The 26,494-nt window shown below is 37.4% G+C and overlaps 1 protein-coding gene across 1 annotated transcript; it reads right to left on the reverse strand.

Moving 5' to 3' along the window:
• Positions 1 to 384: 384 nt before the first annotated feature.
• Positions 385 to 26,446, reverse strand: LOC122355340 (unconventional myosin-XV-like). The gene is given in 66 exon segments (XM_043253512.1): positions 385 to 929; positions 1,032 to 1,169; positions 1,244 to 1,377; positions 1,483 to 1,616; positions 1,721 to 1,845; positions 2,718 to 2,866; positions 2,964 to 3,060; positions 3,147 to 3,224; positions 4,037 to 4,131; positions 4,248 to 4,378; positions 4,485 to 4,561; positions 4,652 to 4,728; positions 5,325 to 5,397; positions 5,483 to 5,510; positions 5,565 to 5,946; positions 6,236 to 6,347; positions 6,587 to 6,728; positions 7,144 to 7,262; positions 7,354 to 7,469; positions 7,579 to 7,654; positions 7,766 to 7,825; positions 7,924 to 8,039; positions 9,043 to 9,232; positions 9,346 to 9,436; positions 9,712 to 9,883; positions 10,024 to 10,134; positions 10,218 to 10,302; positions 10,380 to 10,634; positions 10,718 to 10,854; positions 10,937 to 11,035; positions 11,673 to 11,751; positions 12,207 to 12,277; positions 12,477 to 12,595; positions 12,691 to 12,864; positions 13,133 to 13,205; positions 13,401 to 13,570; positions 13,801 to 14,036; positions 14,151 to 14,246; positions 14,366 to 14,490; positions 14,948 to 15,005; positions 15,201 to 15,263; positions 15,415 to 15,523; positions 17,032 to 17,084; positions 17,765 to 17,855; positions 17,965 to 18,140; positions 18,881 to 18,995; positions 19,184 to 19,308; positions 19,419 to 19,464; positions 19,631 to 19,776; positions 20,038 to 20,115; positions 20,266 to 20,391; positions 20,638 to 20,769; positions 21,061 to 21,156; positions 21,330 to 21,453; positions 21,566 to 21,624; positions 21,901 to 22,014; positions 22,110 to 22,271; positions 22,339 to 22,452; positions 22,525 to 22,588; positions 22,665 to 22,768; positions 22,846 to 22,939; positions 23,102 to 23,176; positions 23,287 to 23,396; positions 23,490 to 23,553; positions 23,720 to 23,784; positions 23,993 to 26,446. Coding segments are annotated over 66 exon segments (9,855 nt in total). The 3' UTR covers positions 385 to 833.
• Between the last annotated feature and the right edge of the window lie 48 nt (positions 26,447 to 26,494).

A 26,494-nucleotide genomic window follows, 5' to 3' on the forward strand; every position in this document is an offset into this window, starting at 1 on the left:
AATGTAAACTTTCTTCTATTACCCAAATGACATAATTTACTTTGTGACTTTAACTACCTAATTATAACAAAAATATTAACATTAAAATGTCTGAATGTTGTCATTAGATTTAATTGTTTTATTTATTTATATACCTATATTATTTCTGTATTAATAATGTCACCCAATGCTGTATTTAATTGTTGAAGTTTATTCTTGTAATAATAAAAAAAAAATGTGATATAGGGTTTATGAATATTTATAAATATCCCTTTTTAAATATGTATTTGAATTAAAAATGCAGAGAAAAAATATTTTCTCCGTTTTCTGACAGGAGGAGAGATATCAGTGGTTTTTATTGAAAAATGATGAGAACTACAATTCAGAAGGCATTTTACACTTCAATAGTTTACTCACTGATTGGTTTTCTTTTATTTAGAGGCAAACAATTAAACATAATTATAACACATATACAAAATAGGTCAGCCTTATAATAAATATAATCACAATTCGTCCCCATTTGTTGGTATAAATTCGTAATTTTAAATTAAACATATATTGGTTTAAAAAACATTATTAAATGAAATAATGCTTATTAAATCATTAATGTTCATTCCAAACAGCTCAAAATATATTGTATACAGTCTCTTTACAACCCTGAACAACTCTATATTGAATTAAACATTTTGACATTTTGTAAGCATTAACCTCGATCTTACATGAACATTTGTACATCTTTTTTTTTTTTTTTTTTTTTTTTTAAATATAACAACTGCAATATTTTATGGCAGGAGACATATTTGAACTTCAGAGTAAGTCATGGATATTAGACGAAGTTTGAATATGTTGGTTGTTTAATGTGGAGTTCCGGACCGACTGGACAAACTGCTGTAGGAGGGTTTCACCACTTCTTCCATAATCACAGCAATGGTGTGGCACATCTCTTTCGCCTGGAAGACACGAGAGATCAATACAAGAGCAATCTCATGAACCCAAAGACCAGCTCTTGAAAAGGACGACATGCGTAGCGTATATGTTATCTACATACGAACCTGCTTTAGACCGAAGCTGACAGTCCTGGGTTGAGTTTGGCCGCTAAAGCTGATCTCAACTGACGGCAGCTTGTCTTTTTTTGGACGGATTGAGCGCAAAGACTGTATGTCCTCCATAGACATCGTCAAACATGTGTTCTGCAAAGTTCGGGATTGTTTAGTTGTGGTCGTGTCTGGTTAAAACACACAATTAAGGCTGGAGTGACAGATACCTTCGATTTGGGATCAAGGATTTTGATGAATTCATGGTTGACGGCGACCAGCGAGGGAGAGGGGCAGCTGCGATGACTGACTTTCTGAACGGTGAACACGTCAAAGCCAAAGAAAGGCAGCACGCTGACGCTTTCTGAAAAGTTAACAAGTTTGTTTATATGGGTATATAAGAGGTGAAACCAATAAATGAAGTGGTTTAACAGCTATTTGGAAACATTAGGGAGATTTATTCACTCACTGATAAAGCGAGCTTTGGCATCAAGATGGCCGAGAGGGCCTAAGGTAGAAAACTGTGCCCGTATAGTAGCAAGAAGTCTTTCGTCACCGGAGTTGAGCTGATCCATCCGGGGAAGGTACTGCTTTACCTCAGCGCTGAAGATGAAAATTGATGTGTGAGGTTTAAAACAACCATTACGCTGTCGGCTGAAACAACTGCAAAGTTTTCCTGAAAGGTTTAACGATAAGAAATCAATCACCTCGAGGGTAGGTCAGTCTGCCCAAGAGCTAGGTGCTGAAGAGCGGTCAACTCTGCCACCTGCTGGTAGACTGTAGCACTGTCCGTGGGCAGCAACAGCTTTCCTCCCAGATAGTGAGCCACAAGCTGAAAAACACGAGGTTCATTATACAGTTTTTGGAAAAAGTTACCTTTTAAAGTAATGCACTGATTACAATATTGCGTTGCTCCCTAAAAATAATAACTCATTACGTTACTTGGTTACTTTTTATTGAAAGCAACGCGTGACGTTAGTTTTTAAATCTGGGCGCGGCTTGCTCGTTTGTTTTTAATTTAAAAAAATTACTTTTCACAAATATAAAAATAAATGAATACGCCTGAATATGAATAATGAATACAGTAGGGGGCGCAGCTCAAACATATCGCATGAAGAATATGATGCAGGAGAAGAAAGTTCAACACTATACAGCAATAACAAAAATGAAACACATAAATGCTTCATTTTTGCTTATTTCGGTTAAATTAGATCATCAAAGGTCAGAAGCAAAGGCATTGGTTAATAAAATGGGATTAAATACACTAATTATATTTGTCTTATTTTTTTATATTTGATTATTACTATTACAGGTTTGTATAATATTGTGAGTTTTGCAGCTTTTTTATTTATTTCGAGGAACTAAATCTGTTTTTGTGCCCCTTCGCTTACTCTCAATTTCTCTCAACATGGCAACACAAGAGCTGTCAGTCAATGCACAGGAAAAAAGTAACTGCCGTTTCATGAAAAAAAAACTCGAGATATTTCTTTTTAAATTAAAAAGTAATGCATTATTTTACTAGTTACTGTAGACAAGTAATTTGGTTATGTAACTCAAATTACGTTGCATGACAATGAAAGAGATTTTTCGAATAATGTGTCTCTTATGCGTACCAAGGCTGCATTTATCGAATTAAAAATACAGTAAAAAATAACCTATTCAAAATAACATATTTATTTAATTCAAAAGTGACTGTTTTTGTACCAGCTGGTAGTGGAACTCCAGATAAAAGTCATTGCCGAACTGCAAGGGCTGTTTCCAGATTGTTCGATGAAAGGAGAGGGAGATGGAGCCATCGTCCAGCAGGAAGTCAAAAAGATACTCATCGGAGTGAATTGGTCGTGTCACATCACCTAAAGAGAGGAATTTGTAGTAAAGACAATATGAAAGCATTGTTCGATATGTGGATGCATGTTTAAGTGTGCATACGAGTGACTAAAGATATATTACCATTTTTCTTAGTGGCGTGGATAAAGAACTCCTTCACTTCTGCAGGATTCATGACGCCCATCTCAGTGCAAAAGTCTTGTACCACCTCAAATGCGACCTGCAAAAAAAACCCATAACAGCACCGCGTGTAAAACACCAAATTATCTGAATAGACTGAAAACAGAAAGAGCTGCCCTCACTTACGCTAAAGCTACGAATCTTGCAGGTAAATTCGCTTCCACCGGGCAGCTTTATGGGCAGCCGACGGGAGTTCCTCCCAGACTGCAGAGCAAGGAAAACATCTGAGTAAAACCATTTCTGTCACCTAGCAATTGTGTAAAGCTTATTCGTGCTTTTATTTTTATTAGATTGGACTACTGTAATTCTTTGAATGCATTTTTATCTCGCTTACAACTAGCACAAAATGCTGCTAACGATGGGTGTCCGTAAGAATCAGCATACAACACCTATTTTATCTACTTTAAATTGGTTTCCAGCTTACTACATTACTTATTTTAGCATTTAAAGTCTTGAACAATCTGGCGCCCTGTTATCTAATTGACGTTCTGCATGTTCATAAACCTCTAAGCCAGTGGTTTTCAACCTGTGGGCCGCGGCCCCCCAGTGGGCCGCAACGGTATTGCAGGGGGGCCGCCAGTTATTATCAATAGAAATAATAATATTGCTAATGTACGTAAAAATGTGTAGTAATAATTAAATATCATAATTAATTAAATAACAAAAAATAATAATAAACTGTTACTATGCGTTTACCCGTTTATTCAATAAAGACAGTTAAAAGTCATGCTTCTGAGTACTCAGTTACTAACCCGACACAAATAACAGGTTCATTTAAATTTTTTTGCAGTGGGCCGCGGAAACATATGTGTTTGGTTGTGTGGGCTGTGAGTTAAAAAAGGTTGGGAACCACTGCTCTAAGCAATTTAAGGTCATCAAACCAGATGATCTTTGTTGTCTTTAGGACAAGATTAAAAGTGGTTTGTGCTGTTTATTGTGCTTTATAAATAAATCAAACAAACAAAAAAACTGTTTCACATACTTTCATCTGCTCTGTTCAGGTTTTCTTTACTTACCAAAATGGCCTCCATCTCCGAATGTGAAGGGACGTGTCTGCGTCCTCCGAAACTGAGTGATCGTCTGAGATTGTTCAAGCACAAACTTGCCAGTTCTGTAAGCAAATATTATTTTCACACAACCCAGTGCAAACATAAAAACAGCTATTCTTGATAGAGTTAGGTGCAAATCTAATCTAGTTATACAGTGTAGCGAAATACACAAGTGTACCTTGAAAAGGGTGGTTGGCATCCTGAATGATGGCCTCCAGGTGGCGAGTGCAATACGGCAGGAGAGTGTTGGAACAGGGGAAGAATCCAGTCACAAGATTGAACAAACGCCAGCCACGGGTACAGTTCTCCCTACGAAATCAGCAAACAATATGCACATTCAAAAGTTTAAGGCTGGTTGACATTTTAGAATTCTTTAATGACTACAAAGTCGAAAATAGCATTATTATTTACTCACTTGACTGGGTTTTTCGTGATCTGCTTAATGACCTGACAGTATATCTCATCCCTGAGGAACTCCTTCTCTTGTCCCAACTTAACCAAAACAAGTTAAAACAGATATGTGAATTCACACTACCTCTGTACATTATTAAGATAAGCTGTATGTTTTGAAGGAACTCTTACCAGCAAAATGGAGTTAACACAATCACTCTCTGTCTGATTTTTCTTCATTGGTTGATCCATCATAAACTGCATCAAAACTACAAAGATATGGAATGAGAAAGGAATGGAATGAGATAAGAATGCTTCATTCTGATTGGTCAATCTGTGGTATTTTGCAAACAATTTAATATACAGCCATATTGTTTTTGAAGGCTTTGTTATTCTATCAAACTCTTTAAATTGTCAAGTCAACGATCAGTTATTTAATTTTAATTACATTTTATGTTTTTTTATTAATTTGATTGATTTTGTCATTTTGAAATTACATATAAATCACTTTTTTATTTCTAAATGCACTGATGTTTTTAAGTGGGATAATATACAGTTATTATTAAGTAAAAAAATCAAAAGATGCTGACTTTTACCTTAGTACCTTAGCTTCGTAAGTCATTTTAACTTAAATTACACTGACTAAACATGAGTTGAATCTTGTGTAACGTGTTTAAAAAAAGTTAACAGCTTAACTTATTTTAATGTCATGATGTTATTGATTATACTATCTGTCATTATCATAAGAAGGAAAAAAACCCTTTCAGGGTGCTACAACTTTTAATTACCAAACTTGTAAAAATGCTTTATTTATTAATGGGCGGACTTAAAGTTATTCTGTTTTTATGTACATTTGTTGACTTACCCATGAAGTTTTGAGCACCCAGCCGATTGAGATCATTGTCTGAGAAAAGGATCAGTGATTCCTGAATAGGATTCTAATAAATGACAACAAAGCAAACAAAAACAATCAAACAAACATATAAAATCCCAGCATGCATCGAGTGAGAGATGCATACGTACTGCAGTGTATTCCACCATCTCATTAAGACTTTTTTCTTTGTTTTGTCTGAAAAAAGAGAAGTGAATCAATGTCAAGTGAAGCTTGAGAAGCATGATGCAAACTCCTCTGCTTTCCAGAAGATTTCACCTGCTGATAGCGTCTGCGAAGAACTTCCTGGCAAACTCAGCCATGATATACTGCTGGTTATCTGGTTCAGATTTCTGGATGGACCCCACCTCAGCACTGTATACACTGCTAGCTACTGAGCGGGCCACAGGGGTGTTGGAGACGAGGCCATTAGCAGGTGTGTTGGTGACGGGGCCTTTGGCTGGTACACCGGAAGAAGAGCCGGTGAGTCTCATACTCTTTTTCCGCTCGAGCTGCCGCTCCATGTTGCTGCTGTGGTAGTCTGGTGGGGCACAAGGCTGAGTGACGTCTACCGGGAAGAGTCCAGAACGGCCCCCACTGGAACCAAACATCCATCCTGCATAGATAAAAAATTTTTGCATCAATCATGCATCATGTCCTAGGGAACTAACACTTGTGCCTTGTCACTGCTGATAGGCCTAGCATCTGTGAATGCAGAAATTATATCTTTAATGTATTAAGAAATTAGAAAGCATGTGTTTAATGGTCAGATATGTAGACTTTTTACCGAACCAGTGTTTTTCTTCCCAATTTTGAATGTGTTTTTATGTTTGTTTGTCAGTAATGGAACAGAAGGTACATATGTTAATTTTTAAGGTAAAGTAAATCTGAAATGGTTTTCTCACCATCCTTGAGGCCGTCCATGTTGAGGATTTTGATGACATCGCCTCTGTGAAGGCTCAGCAAGCTCCTGTCATCTGTCACATAGCTCTTCACAGCAATCACATAGTCTGAGTTCTGTAAATGGAGGTACATTTATCATAATTTTTGCACATTTTGAAATGAAAACTACGTGAAACCAAAACCTTTTTTACTGGTTATATAGCAAAAGAAACAGGATATTATATATTAAAAAGGTTTAATCCTTTGGCAATTGTTTGGATTGTGAAAATAAGGTTCTGCGTATCAGGATGGAGGTTGTTGAAGAAGAAGAGTTGTGAAATTGAAAAAGAGTGTTAAGGTGAATATCACGGCACCGTAATCAGCTCCGTGAGGAAGAGATGAATCACAGCAGCGATCTGTGGTGCCTGTTGAGAGTGAAGTTCCAGCTCTTCATTACTCAAAGAGATCACAACTCTATCAGCGCCTTGCTGCTGTACGGACAGCACCTGTGAAAAACTGAGGAGTACAAACATACTTATATAAACTGCTCTACTAGTATTAGTATAATACATACTGATGATTGTTTTGGGTCAATTTTTGACAGTAAATTGGGTTGTATTGGAAGATATTTTTTAATATTACAAATATAAATAAATGTAATTCGTTTTAACTTTCTATTTATCTTTTCAAAGTTTTAAGCACCAAATGATTAGTTTTCTGAAGGATCAGGTGATTAATGGCTACAAAGCTTCAGCTTTGACATCAGCTTTGCCATTAATTCATTTTTAGTATGTTTAGTTTTAGTATTAAAACGGAAAACATGAAAAATCACATGAAAAATCTCAAACTCAAATAAAATATGCATATATGCTTTATGTGTTATATGCTTTAGCCTGTTTAACACATGTTTAGCCTCTCAGATGTCCTGTACCTGTAGCTGTGAAGTAGTCTGAGATGTTTGGGGTTTATTCCTGAAGCTTTGGCCACTTTCAGCAGTCTGATTCCTCTGTGAGACACTCCCAGTATTTGAGCATCTCCTCCATTCCCCACCTGTTGAAGCACACATATAAAACTATTTTAAAGTGCTTAACAAATTTATGTATTTATACACATTATGTAAAAAAAAATCCAAGCCTTTCACCTTCACATTAAAGAGACGTGAAAAGTAATTGGACCAGTTGTCTCTTGCTGCCATGACAATTCTTTTCTTCAGGGTGTCATCTAGTGAAGTCATATTGGTGCCGATATGGAAGCTTGCTGGTAACATAAAAACACATGAACTAGCTGAATTTTTCATAAAAGTTTATCTGAAATGTTATTAGACTGGTACATGCTTACAAATGAGTAAAAACTGCATCTAACATACCCAAAAGATCTTTCATTTTCCGTCTTTCTTCACGTGAAATCCTCAGACAAGAATCTGAGTAAGTGTCTCGCATGATCTGCAGTTCACAAAAACAGTAGATAATGTGCGGCCCAGACGGCATACAAACTAATATAAAATACATTCATTTGCATTGTAGAATACATCTGATGCTATGAATGCTACTGACCTGCTCACAGAGTAAATTAAGAATGTATGGGTGATTGAATTTTTCTCTGGGATAAAACAGCTGTGCACGAGAAAACACAAATACAGTGAGTATACATAAGTTAGCCAGAAGCAGTCGTGGTAACCTTTGTAGGGACCATGCTCTCTAGACTTAGTTACCTCTTTGCGCATGAAGAGTTTGCCAGGCATACTGGGGTAGGAAAAGTAAACGCTGGCAGAGAATCTGTGCAGTTGAGAGCGAACACTCTCCTCCTCAACCATCTTGTTGAACTGATCTTTAAACATAAACGATGAGAAATTACAAAGGGTGAGATCGCTTCGGCAAATGCTATCTGTTTACATTAATATTTCAAGTTTAGAGATAGAAAGCTGCAAAGCTTGCTTCACATTTTCATAAGTATTTATGCAAATATTCCCAAGGACAAATATTTATTTATGATCTATGCAAATATTCCCAATCCCATTCTGAATACATTTTTTTTTTGCTCAATTCTAAAATTCTACCTATTAATAAACCATTAGCTATGATTTTGTCTCAGTAAAATCTTAATTTACTGCTTATTAATAGTTAGTAAGGGAAGGTAAGTTTAGGTATTGGGTAGGATTAGGAATACAGAACATGTTACTGCACTACATATATACAAACTAATAGTTAATAAATACTAATAGCAAATATGTGAATAATAGGCATGCTAATAAGCAACTAATTAATGGTGAGAACTGGTCCCTATACTAAAGTGTTAGCCATTTTTACATTTCTTAATAAATTGTTATGCTTTACTTTCTTGAAACACAAAAACAGATTAAAAAATGTTATTAGTTTAAAATGCATAAATAATACATATTTCTTTGTAAAAACCTTCAGATAAAATGTCCAAAAAAATCCAGTTAAATTTCAGTTGCAGAGAAGAAACATAAATGAATAAGTTAATAAATAATTATCTTAATAAATTACCCGTTTTTCCAACATCTAGAATACTTTGATTACACAAAGAAAAAAGTAAACTTTACTTATTTTTTCACATTTCTTAATAAATTGTCAGTTTTCAACACATGGAATATTTTTTAATGCATAGTACCTGGCGGCATTACAAAAAACGACAACATCTGCTGAAACCTAAAATGTAGTGAATTATTTAATTTCATCTCATGTTCAGTTAATTTTGCTAATTATGATTAAAGAAAATGAAATAATATAATTTCAATAATACTTGACATACTATGTGCACTGCATATACGTTACAAATGACCTCTATGTATAAGATGAGAATCACTTACTAGGTACAGGAGGAGGCACTGGTGGTGGGTCGGGGATGGGTTCACGGGCTCGAGGCAGAGCATGTGAACGCTGTGAGCCGAAGAGGTCAGCAAGTGAGCGCTGCTTCTGCTTCATGTCGTTAGAAATTTCACGAGGGCCATGGGACTCAGGTGACTTAGAAGGAGAAGGAGGCTTCTGTTCCCACTGTTTCTGCAACACAAATAGTACCAAAAAAAGATGGTGAGCTTCAGCATCCTTGACTTTGAGCTCAAAACATCTAGAATACTAGATTATGGCATGTCATTCTAGTTGGTATCATCTACCTTCTGGTTAGAGACAGGTCCCTGAGCTTTGAGAATGGCCAGTGCCTCTTCTTTTGGGTCATTTTTCTTTACAAAGTGCTTGGCGGGAACCCTGTGAAGATCAATGTTTACATTGTTTCTTTTCTTACAGTCTGGGAATCACTCTAAGTTAAAAGGTCAAAGCAACATAATATTATGCAAGTGATCAGTAGAAGCAGAAGTTGAATTAAGTTAGTGTACACACATCCGTAGAGTACACAAATTAGAGCAAAAGGAAAAAAAAGGGCAGGGTAAATTTTATTGGGAATTTATTGAATTGTGAAAAGTGGTCTCTAGGTGGAGCAAGCTATTGCTTTTACAATAATTCAGGTCAATTTTTTGGCCCACCTGACAGGCTCGTAGGCTTTAGGTTCTGGAGAGGGCCGGCTCTGGTACCGCTTGATGATCTCTCTAATGTTACTAGTAGGCTCTGGTTTAGGAGATGTGGGTTCTGGAGATTCTGGTTCAGGTGTTTGGATGTTAGGAGGTTCTGGGATGGATTGGTTGTTAGGTGATTCCACTGTGTGAAGAAGGATTTATAAACTTCAAGACACATTAATATATTAAAGAAGACTTTAAAATGTCTTAGGTGTGAATGTAAATAAAGACCACAATAAGCCACAAAAAACGCAGCCCTAGGTGTTGTGACAAACATCTGACCTTCAGTCTGTACTGGTGGAGGTGATTTGGGTTGGGTCACCTCCGGCGGAGTGGCGTATATCAGTGGCTTAGCAACCTTTGGTGTAGACTTTGGGCGTGCTTCTGATGTTCCTGAGATGCATAAAGATAGTGAAAATCATAACTTTTATGCAGTTTCATTTTATCCATTTTGAGGTTTGATAGTGTCTACTCACCAATCTTTTGGAAAAAATTCCTCTTCTCCTGAAAGGACCCTTGATCTTCTGGGGCCCTGAGATCCACCTCTGCCTCAGGCTGCGCCTTAAAGAACAAAATAAGTCATTGCAAAAATGTAAACATACAGTTAAAGAAAACACAGACACGATCAGTTCCTGTACCTCTGGACTACGTGGCTTTGGAAGAGTTTCTGGGTCTTTTTTGGGGGTCTTAGAAACGGTTCTTTCTTCCTGTGGGCGGCTTCGGGGTTTGGGTGAGGGTGAGCGTGAGTGTGAAGGTGAACGCGTACGTGTACGTGGAGGAGAGCGTCGCCGCTGACGTGGTGACTCTCTCTTTGCCTCTTTCTCACGTTTTCTCATCTCTTCCTGCTGCTGCTTCTGTGACAACGTCATCGCCTGCATTGTCATCTGCTGAGCCTATAGGGAAAAACAGATTTATCTGTCTACTTTACATTGTTTAAACAAGACCACAATAATGTTTTACCAGAAGCGTTACTCACCAGAAGAAGAGCCTGTTGATTGATAAAGGCCTGCTGCTGAGCAGCCATTTGCTGTGAGTCGACAGCTGGAGCTGCAGCAGGCATGGGTGGTGCGGGGGCAGGCATGACTTGTGGCATGGCGGTTGGCATCATCATAGCTACGTCCAAAACAAGCAGTAGCAATAGGGTAAGCAACAGTTGATGCTTTCAGAGAAGCACAACATCAGCAAAGATGCTTACGTTGCATTGGTTGCATCATGGGCATAGTAGGCATCATGTTCATGTTTGGCATCATTGGTGTGGCACCATAGCCAGCCATGGCAGGATTCATTGGCATTCCTAAATGATAAGTTAAGTAAACAGTCCAGTTACAAAACATTTTCTAATATCAGGTCCAAAATAAACATCAGTTCTTTTTTCTCACACACACACACACACACACACACACACACACACACACACACACACACACATATATATATATATATATATATATATATATATATATATATATATATATATATATATATATATATATATATATATGAAACAATTATTTAAATTAAATAATAGTTAATATGAAAATTCTATGTTAAATGATTCAGTGTTAAAATATTTATCTATAATTTAAAAATTAAATTATGTATTATGTAGCATTGTAAGCTACATAAAAAATTATTTGTAAATGTTCTATATTCACATATTTATTTTTAATTGGTACTTCAGTATGCTAAGAGCATTGTTGGCTCTATTAAAAATTGCTTGTGATGTTCCTCATTTGTAAACTGCTTTGGATATAGGAATCTTCTAAATAAATACACATAAATGAATATTGTGTAAATAAAGTGTTTAAATGATTTGTTACCAATAAATTGTTTCATTTTTTATCAGCATTATATTGGCTTCGCTGCCCTCAAAACATCTGAATCACTATCGATCAATCACTACACACTAATTAAACAGATCCTAATTTTACCTGCTCCGGTGTACATGCTGGGCATCATACCACCGCCTCCTCTCATTCTACGATTCAGCATAGCCATCCGTTCAAAGTCCTATCAATAAAAAACAAATAAAAACGCAGATAGTAAGACCTCAGGCCAGCCCCGAGAGATAAAAGGCAATACAAGTAGATCTCAGAGTTAATAAGTGCCAAAGCTATGTAATCTTTGCTGGCTTAATAAATGTTAACTATATATCTGTAGCCTAGTGATAAATACATGCGCTCTGACATGTTGAGGTGTGTTGCTCTTGAAGTGACGTGAGTCATGATTTGTGTTCCATCTCAAAAATGTAATACAGTATACTATAAAAAATTACAAATATCAAAAGCTTTTCAAGTAAAACAGCATAAGCACAATTTCATTCATAATTTACTAAAAATCAACAAATATATTGCTCAGTTTATATAAAACTGTGACTTAATTGTTCATTCAAATTTAAATGAATTTAAAGCAGCTGCCAGTTTGACTATAAATTGTACAATAATACTTGTTTGTCTGATACTGACCGGAGGACCCTGATCAAACACGGGATCAAAGAGGTCATCAACATAAGCATCCATCTGTCGACCTCGAGATCCTGAAAGAAAGAATGTTTTAGGAGTGTCCTTTATAAAGTCAGAGTGAAACCATCATTTTATTTACTCTACAGGGTGAGCCGGGTCCCAACCCTCATGCTGTAGCTTTCATTCACTTTGATTTCTTTCAACGTCGCTCTGCAAAGCTATGCAACAGAACATGAATAAAACATTTTTGTCTCTTTATGGTTGGTGACTCACTCTGGGACGCAGAAGAGGGTTCATAGGTGTCCCAAGGGGATGCTTCAAAGGAGGGGAGTCCAGGGGCTTGCATTGAGGGAGCAGGTGGTATAAAGTCATCCAGGTCGGTGGTTGCCATGCTGAAAAAAAAGACATAATGGGTTAAAACCGAAGGAATTAAGAAGTAATTTCACATTTGAATGACCTGTCAGCACTGAGCTCTATAGAGGCGTACCTGTCACCTGTGTTGCTAAAGAGGTAATCAGTTTGAGCGGGTGGGTGACCCAAAGGCACATCAGTCTCAACTCCAGCCAAGAGATCCATTACAAAATCACAGCCAGCTAGGTCAGTCCAGCCCTCCCCAGCCAGCAGAGACACAGACCAGCCTCGTGTAGCTTCTTTAAGACCCCTGAGAAAAAAAACAATATGACATTATTAAGTATTAGTTAATCTCACATAATTAAACTGAACTAAACAACTAAATTAAATATATATATATATTGGAATTTTAAATATATAATATATCATTTTATTAACTAACCTCAAACTTTTAAACTGTAAGGTTTACATATATACACACACACAATTATTTAATACATAGACATTTTATATTAACGCTATTTTCGCACTACAGAAATGAAAAAACTTTTCTTGCAAGATATTTATCTATTAGCTACCTGTAGCTAAGAAGCCAAGAGGCCAATTTTTCTCCTGTGGTCCAAGAATCCACCTCCACATTTAACCTTTCCTCTGAAAAATAAAAACAGTCAGAGTCAACATCAAATAAACACCATACTTTTATACAAACGTTTACATTCCAGCATATTAATAATAATTTATTCTCTTGGAATGAACAGTGAAACTGTGAATTAAATATCTGCTTCAGTTATCAGGTACAGCTCATTTTTCATCAGCTCAGTTTTCTAAGAAAGCCATAGCCCTCACCATTGAAAGTGTTAACCTCCACCACCATCTTTCCTTTCCTCTGATTGGCTGTCCACTCGAGTTGACTCGGAGGGTGTCGTCTGCAGGCAGGAGAGGGGAGCTGCAGGGATGTGAGGAGCTTGTGCTGGCACAGAGAGCGATACTCCCCAGGACCGCGGTCTGACACGTACCTGACAATCATAATACATATAACTTTCAATTTTGAAGATAACCAATAGTTGTATGGTAACACTGGCTTCACTCTGGCCAATTGAGAATTATGAAATTTGACAATATGCATATAGTTAAGAAACTTAAAATTGAAGAATCAACCAATGGCAATGTTACATCAGTCCGATCTCCTCCTGTTAGACCTGAAGAACGCTCTTTTGGGTTTGTAATAGTATAACTAAAGACGTACTTGAGCAGGGGTTTCTCCAAGGCAGGAGAGGGTGTGAAGGCACTCAGACAGCAGGCCAGGAGTAACCAGCCCCGCAGGGCACTCTCTTCATTATCCCCGTCCCAAGTGTGGTACACAAGTTGTGCTAGAATCTCATCTCTGATGCTGGGCCGTAATTGACTCTTCTCCACAATATAGTTCCCCAACATCTGCTCTTGCCATCCTGTCAGATCAGAGTCGCCTGTGAAACGCAGGATCTAACGGAGAGAGTAGATGGGGAAGGATTTTTACACCCAACATTTAGATAAAGCTTTTGGTAAAATATCCTTTTTTGCAAAACACATCAATATGTTTTTAGGTTCAGTACTGACCAGTTTGTAGATTTCTAGAGCCGTACGAGCATCATCAGGATTCAGAGATGTCAGGGGCTTTTGAAGCGGAAAACCTTGCGGTTGGCACCATCCGTCCTAATGGAAAGGAAAACAGATAAGTGCCGTAAAAAAGGGTTGAAATCAATTCACAGGTATGGAAATTGCATGTGAAGCAGTAGACCACAAAAGTAGGTAGGACGTTTTTTAAAGTCTACCTTCAGGACTGTGTTGGCATATTGGGAGAAAGGATGTCTGTCAATGTCTTGGGGCAATGAGAGGTTGTGTTCTGCTTTGACCTGTGGCAAAGCTACTTCTGTTACTCCTGATCCTTGAGGACGTCCTAAAAGCCATCATTGTAAAATGTAAATACAAATATGAACACTCATCAATTACAACACGGTTTCTACCCAAAGCAATACAGTTTAATGAAATCAATTAAAATTAAATTAAATGAAACTTTTGTGAGCATTACATTTTTTTATGAACTGTGGAATTTTGTCAATTTTTTCAACAAAATAAGTTTTTCAGGATCTTAAATTCAGTTAAACTGTTTCACATGGTCAAACCATTGAGAGAACTGTGCAAAAGGTTGCTTCAAGAAACCTAGTAATCAAAGTTAATTTGATGAGAAAAACATCTCCAATGTCTCATTACAAATAAAAATGGAAACTCTTATATTGTACTTTCACTCAAGTGTGTTTGATAAATTATTTAGATTCTTAATTGAGTAAAATTAAAGCACTTATACTTCAGTTTAAAGCATAATTTCAGTATTTTTATTTGGTCAAGGATCTCACCTGCTGCACTGCGTAATCTGGCCGACAGGTCTGCCGGGATCTCCAATATTCCCACATCCTTTAGGAAAAATATAGTACTTCATTATTTCGTGTTTTTTCCGAATTTCACTTTCCACTTTCAAGTGACCAGTTAAATTATGTCCAAGTCCATAAAGATCAGGTGAGCACACAAGTGAAAACAAACTTGAGCACACAAGTGAAAACAAAAGAAAAAAAAATATATATATAAAAATGAAAAGATTCAGTGTCTCACCATCTCTGAAGAGGAAGATGTTGGTTTCGCTGCTTCCTTCACTCTGGTTCTATCAGTATGTTCCTGACCAATTCAAAAACACAATCTAACATTAAAAAAAAGTTCAACAGTAAGCCACTTTCTGGCCTTTTGCATATTGTAGTGTTTCATTTCTTCCTTACTGAACCACTGGCCATTAATTTGGTAAAGCTATTCCACTCATTTGTTCTATTACCTGTCCACGACATCGTATGCAAAGGTAAACATGACTATTCTTAGCAGCTGGCCTTCTTTTATATCCTAAGAAGACCCTCCCTTGACTCGCTCCTCCCCAAACAAAAGAACTGCATGAAATATGAGTCACCAAGCCCATTTTTTATCTTATCATTTAGTATTATCATTGTGTTTGATTGGCCTTTTCTGTTGTGTGAATCATTGTTGCCAGAAAACAGTGTGCAGAAAATAAGTCCACTGATTTTTTTTTTTTTTTTTTTTACAAATTTGAGATTATTCTGGAGGGTTGCTACCGGATACTTTCTGCCTGTTTCAATAAAACATTTTTCTTTTTATTGGACAAGCAAAAATACTATCATACAAAATATAAACAAAGCTGCTAAAACCACTGAATGAGGATCATGTCACAAACCAGTCTTACCACAAATGCATAACAATTACTACAAAGTGATTTGACAGCAGGGTGCATGACAGCTAAGGAGGACATAGTCCAAACTATATAAAACAATGAGAGGTAACAAGGAAACAGAACTGAAAGCAGCAGGTTATATAACTTAGTGGTTCATTTAAATATAACTCGCTACCCGTCAAAAATTTGCACTAAGTTTCTGATGAATTCATATTCTTTTTAATAGGGCTGAGGGAAAAGCTGTCATTAATTATCCAGAACCCTAGAGAAAAATAAATATACTTTAATGTATTGCTAAGTATACTACTAACACATTAACATATTTAGGTACTTAATACTCTAGGTACAGAAAATACTTTTCAATTGAACCTTTAGTATACTAAACTGGTATACTGCTTAAATAATTTTGTACTTAAAGGACTTTAATCGTACAGAAGTAGTACTGAAGTCCAATTTAAATTATATTTTAATCCTTATCAAAAGTGACAATATAACACATTTTAAACTTAATATTAAGAAATTATCGTGCACAAGTAATACGCCAAATAAGGTTTAATTATCACTTTTATATCAGTAAGTCTCGAGTTACCTGTGAGTAAATATGTTAACAAATCTGAATTATACTAAGTATGAAATCAAATGTATTTTAAATATAGAACTTTTTTACTAGGGCATACAAGGGTATCATGTAAAATCATCAGTAACATTTTAATATGATTCTAATATGATTTAACATGATTTGCATTTGTGTTACGTAATACTTTTTTTTTTTTTTTACATTATTCTAAGTGCGACATTATTAGTATTCAAAATTAGAATTCAAAATTTTTTAATCCAAAAAGAACCTTTAAGAATTTAAAATCCAACACATTAATCCACACTAAACAAATCTTAAAGTCTTACATAACTCTTCATAACTTTCTTCTTTTCCGCCCTGAATTCTCTCTGTATCATTAATCTTTCTGTTTGCTATTATCATGTGTAATATGGATAAATATTAAACACTACATACCTAGGATGATATTAAACCAAACCTAGTCGTCCCCATGTAAAGATCTCTTTAACCAATGAGATTAGATTGAAATCCGAATACAAGAGAAGTGGTGCTTAGGTGGGTCTTCGCAGGAATGAGAGAGAAAGTGAATAAAGAGAGAATCTAGGATCAAGGATGAAAGGGCAGGCAGGCGGGCAGGTGGAGCTGCACCTCACCTAACTCTGATATTTCTTACATGTGTACACACTCTTAAACAGCCCATGACGCACTTAAAGAGATCAAACATGACACATAAAGCAAAGAATAACATTTTTATTATTTTTTTTGGATTGTGTATTGTTATTTATTTAAAAAAATTGATTAAAAAATTCTTATGAAAACCACCACACTTTTTATTTAATTTTAAATCAAATTGAAATTATTTCTTCTTATAGAGGTTGAGTAATAGGAAACAATGGGTGCCATTTAGACAGTTAGAATTTCACAATCTCATATATTCACTCAGCACACAATTGGTCCAAAGTCCTTCCAAAGAGTTAAATATATTATAAGACTCATGATTTCTGATGAAAGTTCACACTATGACCTTACACGTAATGTAAGGGAACAGTAGCCTAGCATTCAGTGTATGACTTATTTGGAAATGTACTTGGCTGTCATTGCATTAGATAATAAAATATAAAACGGGTTGGCATGACTTCATATAACGATGTCAATAACAATACATTATTTAGAATAGGAGGAGTGAGGCTGGAATTTATGCTTCATATTAGTGTCATGTCACATATTAATAAAGTGGCCTTGGTTACCTAGCAATGAACCATATATGTGAACAGCTACTGAAGTGTGTGAATTTATATGTATGCAAAGTAGGTCAGGAAGAAGCTACAGGCACACGGGGCGAAGGAATGAAAGAGCTAGAGATAAAGGGAGAGATAAAACTCTCACCCTCCAATGACGTCTCTTGATGGTGTCTCTGGTGATCATCATAGCTGCCCAGAACTGAGTGAAGGACTGCTTTAATTTCTTGTAGTACTTCCTGTAACAGAAAGAGGGCGCCACTGCTTCACATTCAGAATCACATTCAGTTCTCTTCTGCTTTTACCATGCTCTAAAGGTTTTTTTAAATATAAAATCGCTGCACATACCGAGCCTGGTGGCCCCTGATGTGGGACTGAATGACGATAGCCTTCTGTTTAAAGAAACGAAAGTTTTTCCGGCAGATGAAGCCTCGGATGTTTCTCTGGATGGTCACCGCCGCCCATGTTTGGGTGCTACTCCATTTTTCCTCCACCCGCTGATACAGACTCTCCTTAATAAAAACCTATGCATGTTCACATTGAAAGAAATCATTATAGGGTGGGAACTTTAGTGTTAATGTACAAAAGGAATAGTTCACCCAAAAATTTAAATGACCTCATATTTTACTCACTCCGAAGCCATCCTAGGTTTACTTTCTTCTTTCACTCGAAGTCAGAGTTTTTAAAAAATGTATCCTGGCTCGTCCAAGCTTGGTAATGAGGGTGGATAGTGGCCATTATTTTGAAGATCCGTAAATTGGATATATCTGCATGTACTGCGATGTAAAACTAACCTTCAGGTAACATAACATCTATATAACAATATAACATCTTCAGGGGGTTATCACATGTCCTCTGAAGCAGATCAGTAGGTTTTTGTAACAAATATATTTCTAGTTTTAAAATTATAACCTAAACAACTGACTGAGCGGCGAGTTGTGAATTGTTGAGTCATACATCGACGGAAAATAACATGAGTCAGGTATTTACGTCATTTTTGATTCAAAGGACATGTGATAACCCCCAAAGGCTTAGGTTAGCAGTACTTGTGGATATATCTCATTTATGGAGCTTAAAAATAATGGCCACTATCCACATGCATTACCAAGCTTAGAAGGGCAGGATACATTTTTTTAAAGACATCTGAAAGAATAAAGTAAACCTAGGATGGCTTCGGTGTGAGTAAAATATGGGGTAATTAAAATTTTTGGGTGAACTATTCCTTAAATAGCCCAGGCTGTGGTAAAGAGTTATGTCACTGTACTTTAGTGAGTCCTAGTTGGTACTGGCCTTCCTCTGCTCCTATGGTCTCCAGTAAAGTCACTACTTGCTCTTTACAAGACTGATGTGCAGGTCTCTGGGCCAATAGTACACCATATCTGAAATTAGACAAAGAAAATGTGGTTAAAACTCACCTTTTTTGATATACCTCAGGGTTTGGACACAATGTGACCGATAGAATTACATACATTTATTTTTAGTCATGCATGGAACAAAATAGAATTATGAATACACACACATACACACACAGTATTTGTATGTCCTAGTTTGTGCTGTAGTGTGTTACCTCTCCATGAACAGAGCGAACGGGATCCGAATAGGAAATCCTTCTTTTCGTATGTGAATGGTCTCCAGTATCCCTCCATGTCTAAGCTGTGTTGTTATGTAGTCTATATCAAATATGCCCGGAAGCTGAAAATACACAAAAACCAATACCGTGAGGTCCACCCATAACTTTTGTGCTTGCTTATTCTAAAACTAATAACTATTCACAACCAGAGGGACTATATAGCTAATATTACCTTAACATAGTTTGGCTTAAAGCATCGTATAAATGTAGTTTTACACCTAAAAAAAAAAACAATAGCAAAAAAAAAATTAATGGAATTATCTACACAAATGCTCACAAGCCAACTTCATACACCAAACGGAAATACCAAATGCCCTTTGTATAACATAAAGCACTCTATTTATACAAAATATAGCAGAATAAAAAAGTGTGGCATTGGTTGACCTCTCCAAACGAGTGGTGAGCTCTATAAGTGACTGCTGGAAATGAGCAGCTACTGTTGACATCTGGTTCCGGTAACCTCTTGCTCTTCCCAACTCTTTCTGTTGGACGTAGCGCTCTTGAACCTTCCGGAAGAGACCCGACACCATCTACATAGACAAGAAAACACTCCAATTACTTGTTAAAGGTATTTGTTACCAAACATTGGTTCTTCAAAACTTAATGAGACCTAAAGCTTGCATAAATGATATGGGTTGTTGCTAACTCTTTTGTTTTGTTTGGGTGTGTTGACAGTCTCATGAATATATAATAGTGGACACATTATTGTGTTTCTTTGCAATCTTGAGACATCACAAATCACGAGGACAGTGTGAAGTGAGCTTCCATAAAAACAACTGAGATGAATTTACCTGTAAACGACTGCGGGCAAATAACTCTAATACTTCTGGACGAAACTGATCGTGATTTTTATTTAGAAAGTTGTGCACCTGGTAAAGGAAAAAAAGGTTCATTTTAGCCAAAATGTTTGCCATAAAAAGTATTTTAGCCATAAAAAATTTTAATGTTATTGGGTAAACTGTCATAACAAAACATCTTTAATGAAGAAAACATTTTGTGAACTCTTAGATCATGCTTGCCTGGTACGTGACAGCGCCTGCATAGTGATATATTGTGAACACTGGCAGAGGAATTTTGGGCTTGGTGTAGTAGGGATTGTTGCCATGGTGATAGTGACATTTCTGCAAGAATGTGTGGTCTGTAGCCTGGGACAATGAAGAAAGAGAGAGCCAAAGAAAAGAGAAAGGCAATCCATAAATCCATTTTAGTATAATTTGCATTTGAATCAACACTAGGTCATTTCTGTGAAAATTCAAGTTTTATTGTATTTAATCATCACATTAAAGTAGAAGAAGTTCCAAATCCATAACTAAGCTGTAGTAGATTATTCAGAAGAATGTTCACTTTAAATTCACTCATACATCCAGTTTAAAGCTGAAATGGGAAGTTACTTGAGGAAGGCAAGTCTGGTCATCCAGGATGCGAAGGATTCCATAAGGCCGTGCTGAGATGAGATCCAGACAGCCATTAGAGTCTTCCAAAATGATTGGATACCATTGAATCTGCTCTTTGCTGTATTCCTCCTGACAAAAACGCACACAGCCAACCACTTGTGGTTTTATTTATTTTTCAGTCCCCTAAAGTATTAATTATTTCCAGAGCAAAAAAACATATCTGAGAAGCCACATTTGTGGTACGGTATCTCAAGATTGCTAGCCCCATTGGAATTGGTAGATATAGATTAAAACGTGATCCCTATCAAGTTCAAATGATAAAGAGTCACCTGAAGGTGTTAATATTTTTATAACTGGCCTCTAAGCTTGTGAAAATGTGAGAATAAACTGAAAATATGATAGCTAAGGACACACACTGACCTGCTCTTGGGCAACCAGGGCTTTGTTCACAAACTGTTGCAGCTGCTCATTGGCAAAGTTTATGCACAGCTGCTCGAAACTGTTTACATTCAGGTCCTGTAATGCACATTTGTTCAGTTCTCTCCCACAGACTTTCTATATTTAAAGAGGCTTAACAAGTGGGAATTCAGTGACGCTTTGAGCATATAGCTGTAAATGTGAAAAGACAACCAACAAGAAGTTTAACAGTAAAACTGTCACTTTTAATTTCATAATGAGGGACAGGATACCTCAAAGCCGTATATATCCACAATCCCAACAGTGCTGTCCATCTCTGTGGGGATCAACCACTCATTGATGCGTTCAAGAATCCAGTCAAACAGCACAGAGTACAACATCTTGGCAATAGCATCTCTGAATCAAGAGCAATCTGTCAGTATTCATCAGCTATATTATGTGTCAATGTATGTAATATATTATAGAATCTAACAATTTCAACAACATTTTATCGTCTTGGATTTCTAACCTGGATTCAATGGCACTTTCCACAGATAGAGGGCAGTATATCCTATCATAAGTTGTTTCCTGTGAAAACAAATGCCTTCTGTTGTTAAAAAGTAATGTCCGTGCTTGATAATATATTCTTACAATTCCTTGCAAAATAACTGTTTTAAAATATTCTAAAATGTAAGTTATTCCTGGGATGTTAAAGATAGATTTGCAGCTGTTTTCAGTGTCACATGATTGTGCTCAAGAAACATTTGAATCAATGTTGAAAATAATTAATTTTAAAATTGTGTTGAACTCAAAAATTCATTAAAAGACAGTGTATTTGGTTAAGTGTGTGCATGAGTTGCTCACAGTCACCCGGTGTGTGATGACCGTCTGCAAGGCCTCAGCAGACACCTGCAGGAGGTTTCCCACTCTCCGAGCTTCGGCTTCACTAAAAATACGGGCAACCTCAAACGATTCACTCTAATTTTGTGGGGGTACAAACAAGCACAGGGACATTTTTAAGGGTCCTAAAAGCTTAAACTATTTTTAAAACGGGTAAATCCAGGCATCCATACCTCGTAGGAGCTGAAGCAAATGTTGCCCAGCTGCAGGATGGATGACAGAATGGCCCAAATGTTTGCAAGTTGATCTGCATGTAAACCAATGGTCTCCATGCAGTGGACCAAAAGCAGGAAGTCTTGCTTGTCATGCTTCCCTTGTAGCTCACAAGCCCTGCCCTATTTAAAACAGGAATATTATACAAATATCATGAGCTAACATACTTTTATGTGGCTTTTATTTTACCTGGTTGAGGTAGAAGTAAGTTTCGGCTCCTTGCAGGTAAAGATCCTGCTTGTCCCAATCATTCATCCCAGCCAACAGTTCATAAAACACATGGTAGTTTCTCTCCTCCTTAGCCTAAAAGAACACAGTTTCATTCAAGTCTTTGCAGGTGTACTAAGATGCAAACTAATTAATAAAACATCTAACCTGGAAGACGATTCTTGACTTTTCAAGGAGATATTTTGATAAAGATGTTCCGACAACAACACCACTAAAAGAATAAAAGGAGATTGTATCATGTTTATTTAATGTGTACTTCCCCTTAAATAAATATTCAGCACACTTACTGGCGTATATGGATGTGTAGGTACTTTCCAAATCGGCTAGAGTTGTTGTTTAATATTGTCTTGGCATTACCGAAGCTCTCAAGAATGGGTAAAACATCCATTGGCTAATGAGAGGGAGAATATCTTTTTTAGTTGTGCGATTATGTCTTAATTTTCCTTATGTCTTGCTAGATTTATTTACCTGTCGTAATTTATCATTTCTGCCTTGATACATGGAACTCAGGTAATGCACAATGAGCTTGGCAGCCTCTGTCTTGCCTGATCCACTTTGCCCACTGTTGAGACATATGTACAGTTATTGTGTATACATGTTGTGTACTGTATGTCTCTATGAATATGGATTTATAGATGTGTGCTTATGTATGTATTTGCAAACGTATATGTGTAATGCATACGTACGTATAGTACATAATTTGGTAACCCATAATCCTTCTCACCTTATGATGATGCAGTGCTCTTGGGTGGTATCCTGAGATTGGCAAAACGCAGCATCTGCTGTGGCATATATATGACTACAAGGACAATGGAGATCAGCATTTTAATATGACATTTAAACACTTTTGAAAGAAAAAAAATCCTACTGCCAAACACTGCTTGAATTCCAATAAGTAAGAGCACTCACGGTGGATTATTGTGCTTCTCTTTACCCTGGTACTGCTGTCTTAGATCCTCAGTGTAGATGCTGAGAGGCTTGAAGGGGTTGATGGAAAGGAGCATATCACCAATATACGTCTGTTGGTTTTAATAAACGGTTTTAATAAAGATAAACAGACAACTGAATGCGAGAGAGCTTGCATTTGATTGTCTGGAAAAGATAATGCGTACATAAATTGAATCCCGATGAAACCGCTTCTTCAAATTCAGCAGAACAGAACTCTCACACACCTCTCTGAAATAAGATACGAAATTTAGTTGAGGTTTACATGTTTTAAAACAAATCAGACAAACTCAGCATGCTATCTAATGTGCAAATGAATGTTTTGTTCATATAATTCACTTTACTAGACAGTCTACACATACAAGTGTACATCAAATGACATGTTGCGATGACTCACTCCAGCTGTGCCAAATCTTCCACTTCATCCACCTCCACAGCTTGGCTGTTTCCTGGCATCATTACCTGAGACACAAAGTAAAGGAAGCAGAGCAGACCTGTCACTGAGAGCCCCAACTGGGCAGACACATGGAAAACACCTACACTATTTCCCAGCTTCCTGATTCAAATCAAACAATAAGCATTGCACAGTAGATGTCAATAAGGTTTCTTGAATAATTGCAAAAGAGTTAAACAGCAAAGATATTTGCATATTATTCTGCATGTGTCATACTTGCGTGCTGTTAAGTCTCTCCTCTAGCATATTTTGGGTTGGATCTTCAGATTCCCATGGGCCTCTTCCATTATGGACTGGTATGATGTGGGCATGCTCATCATCTTGATACACTGTCCATTTAGTAAGCTTCTCCACCGTTTGATGGGGCAGGAGGTTTTCCGAACGTAGCCAGTCTTGGGGATCACCACACATTTGCTGAGTCTGAGCCCAGTGTAGCTCAATATCAGAGGGTAAAAGACCCTCACCCATCAGTTCGGCCACCTCTCGGTCTGCCTCCTCCTCATAAGAAGGTTGCATTACTCCATTCCTCCATGTCTCAGGTTCTGCTGAAACATCTGTATTCCTAAGATTTCTCTCCACTTCTTTGCTCTGCCCCATGCTTATACCATTAAGCAAAGGTTTAGATATTGACAACTTGGTGATATTTACTTGTGATCCCCCAAGTTTTCCCTTGGCGGCTTGTATTATACTTGTACCTTCTTTAATGCCTGATATTGGATCTTTTTTGTCTGCTTTGACCTCAGGCTGCCCTTCAAACACTTGAGAGTTTGTGCTGCCATTCTTATCACTTTTACTCTCCTGAGTGTTTTTTTTAATGGACTTTAGTAGGCTGAGGTCTGGTTTGACTGGAAGGACCAGACGGGCACCAGGTTTTGGTGGTTTACGCTCTGTCACGCCTGTGCTGGTGCTAGCAGAGGGAACAGAGGCTTCATTAGTCTTGCCAATTTTGTTCATCCTTGGGAACACAATTGCATATTTAGCATCTCCTGAGTTGGCCTTTTCCTCTATGTCTTGTGGAGAGGAACAAGGTTCATCGGAGGAGTCACCCTGGTCAGCCTTAATAGCCTCATCTGTCTTGGAATCCTTGGAGGCTAATACTTCCATTTTTGATTTTCCACCATTTGCCATTTTCATAAGCATCTTTTGTCGGATGAGACTCTTTTTGGACTTGGTGCTGCTGGTCCTCTTCTTCACTACCAAAGCAGGTAGCCATTTTGAGATCCCAATTGCTTGGGTGACTGCTGATAATTTTCTTCGAACATGCAAACCCTTTGGCATCTTCTTTTGAATCCATCCTGAGACGCGCCGCAACGTTGTCATGCCTCTTTTCCGGGCTAATAAACGCTCTGTTGACTTTGAAGGCATGTTTTCCTCAGGCTCAGGCTCAGGCTCAACTATGTCTGCCACTATTTTCTCAGATGAATCTTGACTTGGCTCTTCAACAGCATCTTCAAATGCATATTTTGGAGGTTGCTCTTTGGCCTTCTTGCTTTTATCTTTTCCTTTCATTGAAAACAGCATGCGAGACTGTTTGTTCAGAAGACCTTTGGGACCTTTTGTTGGTGGTACTGCCTGCTCTTCCTCGGTCTTGCTCATTGTCTTTGTTTTACTTGCCAACTGTAGAATTTGAGACTTACCTTTAGCAGCTCCACCTTTGGAGAGAGCCATTCCTTTAATATGGATTCCTTTTGAGGGCACAGAATCGTCTTTAGGCTCCTCTCCTCTAGAAGGCCCCTTCTTTAGTAGTATCTTAGATTTTAACATCTTTTTCTGCCCCTGGAGATGAACTGTCAGGTTTAGCGGTCCTGGTTTCTTTGACGAATGGGCTGTCTCTCTCTGTGTGCTCTCTTCTCTCGTATCGCTCAGTACCTCCTCGGAGTCGTCTTCTTCTTCTGCACTGCTAACAGTTTCCTTCTCAGCTTCTTCTTTGGTTCTGCTTTCAGAAGGCACATCGGGATTGTCATTTGTCTCACTTTTCTTCTCCTCTTCCTTTTCCTCCTCTTCTGTTTTTCCCCCTACATAATCATCGTCCTCCCCTTCTGTTTTTATCCCTACATCGTCCTCTTCCTCCCCTTCTGTTATTTTATCTACACCTGACAGTTCTTCTTCACCACTGAGTACACTTGTGTCTATCTCAGTGGTGTTCTCTGGGCAATCTGACCCCTCCTTCTTGTCATCCTTTCCTTCTTCATCACTCTCTTGTTCTGAGCTCTCTGCTTTCTCACTCTCCGATTCATCCTCTTCTACCACTTTAGCACCCCTCCTTCTCGCAACTTTTGCATGAGTTTTGGCTGTATTTTTTTTCTGGTCAGGTTTTGATTTGACAGCTTTCCCCTTAGCTGGTAAGTTAGTTCCCTTGGCAGGTAAGACTTTGCCATTTTGCTTTCTTGCTTTAGCTATTTGCCTAGAGGTCTCTATCTCTTCCTCTGGTTCCTCGGTTTGGTCACTTTTCCCAGTTTTCTTCTCTTTTTTGTTCTTCGCTTTCCCTGTTGTCTCTTCCTTTGTAAATTGATCGTCTTTTCTTTTCTCACTTTCATTATTATTTGAGAGTATTTGAGAATCTGTCTTTCCTCCTCTTTTAGGGGGAACTGATTCTTTTTTGTCTGTCTTTCTCGTCACCGCTTTCTGCTTCCCTCCTCTAGCCCTTGAAGGGGATTTGGCTGGAGGCATGATTCTAGGTCAAAGTAACCTCACAGGTCCTGTTTCTGACTTTTCCTC

The sequence above is a fragment of the Puntigrus tetrazona genome, chromosome 12, assembly GCF_018831695.1.
Source record: "Puntigrus tetrazona isolate hp1 chromosome 12, ASM1883169v1, whole genome shotgun sequence".
NCBI lineage: Eukaryota > Metazoa > Chordata > Actinopteri > Cypriniformes > Cyprinidae > Puntigrus > Puntigrus tetrazona.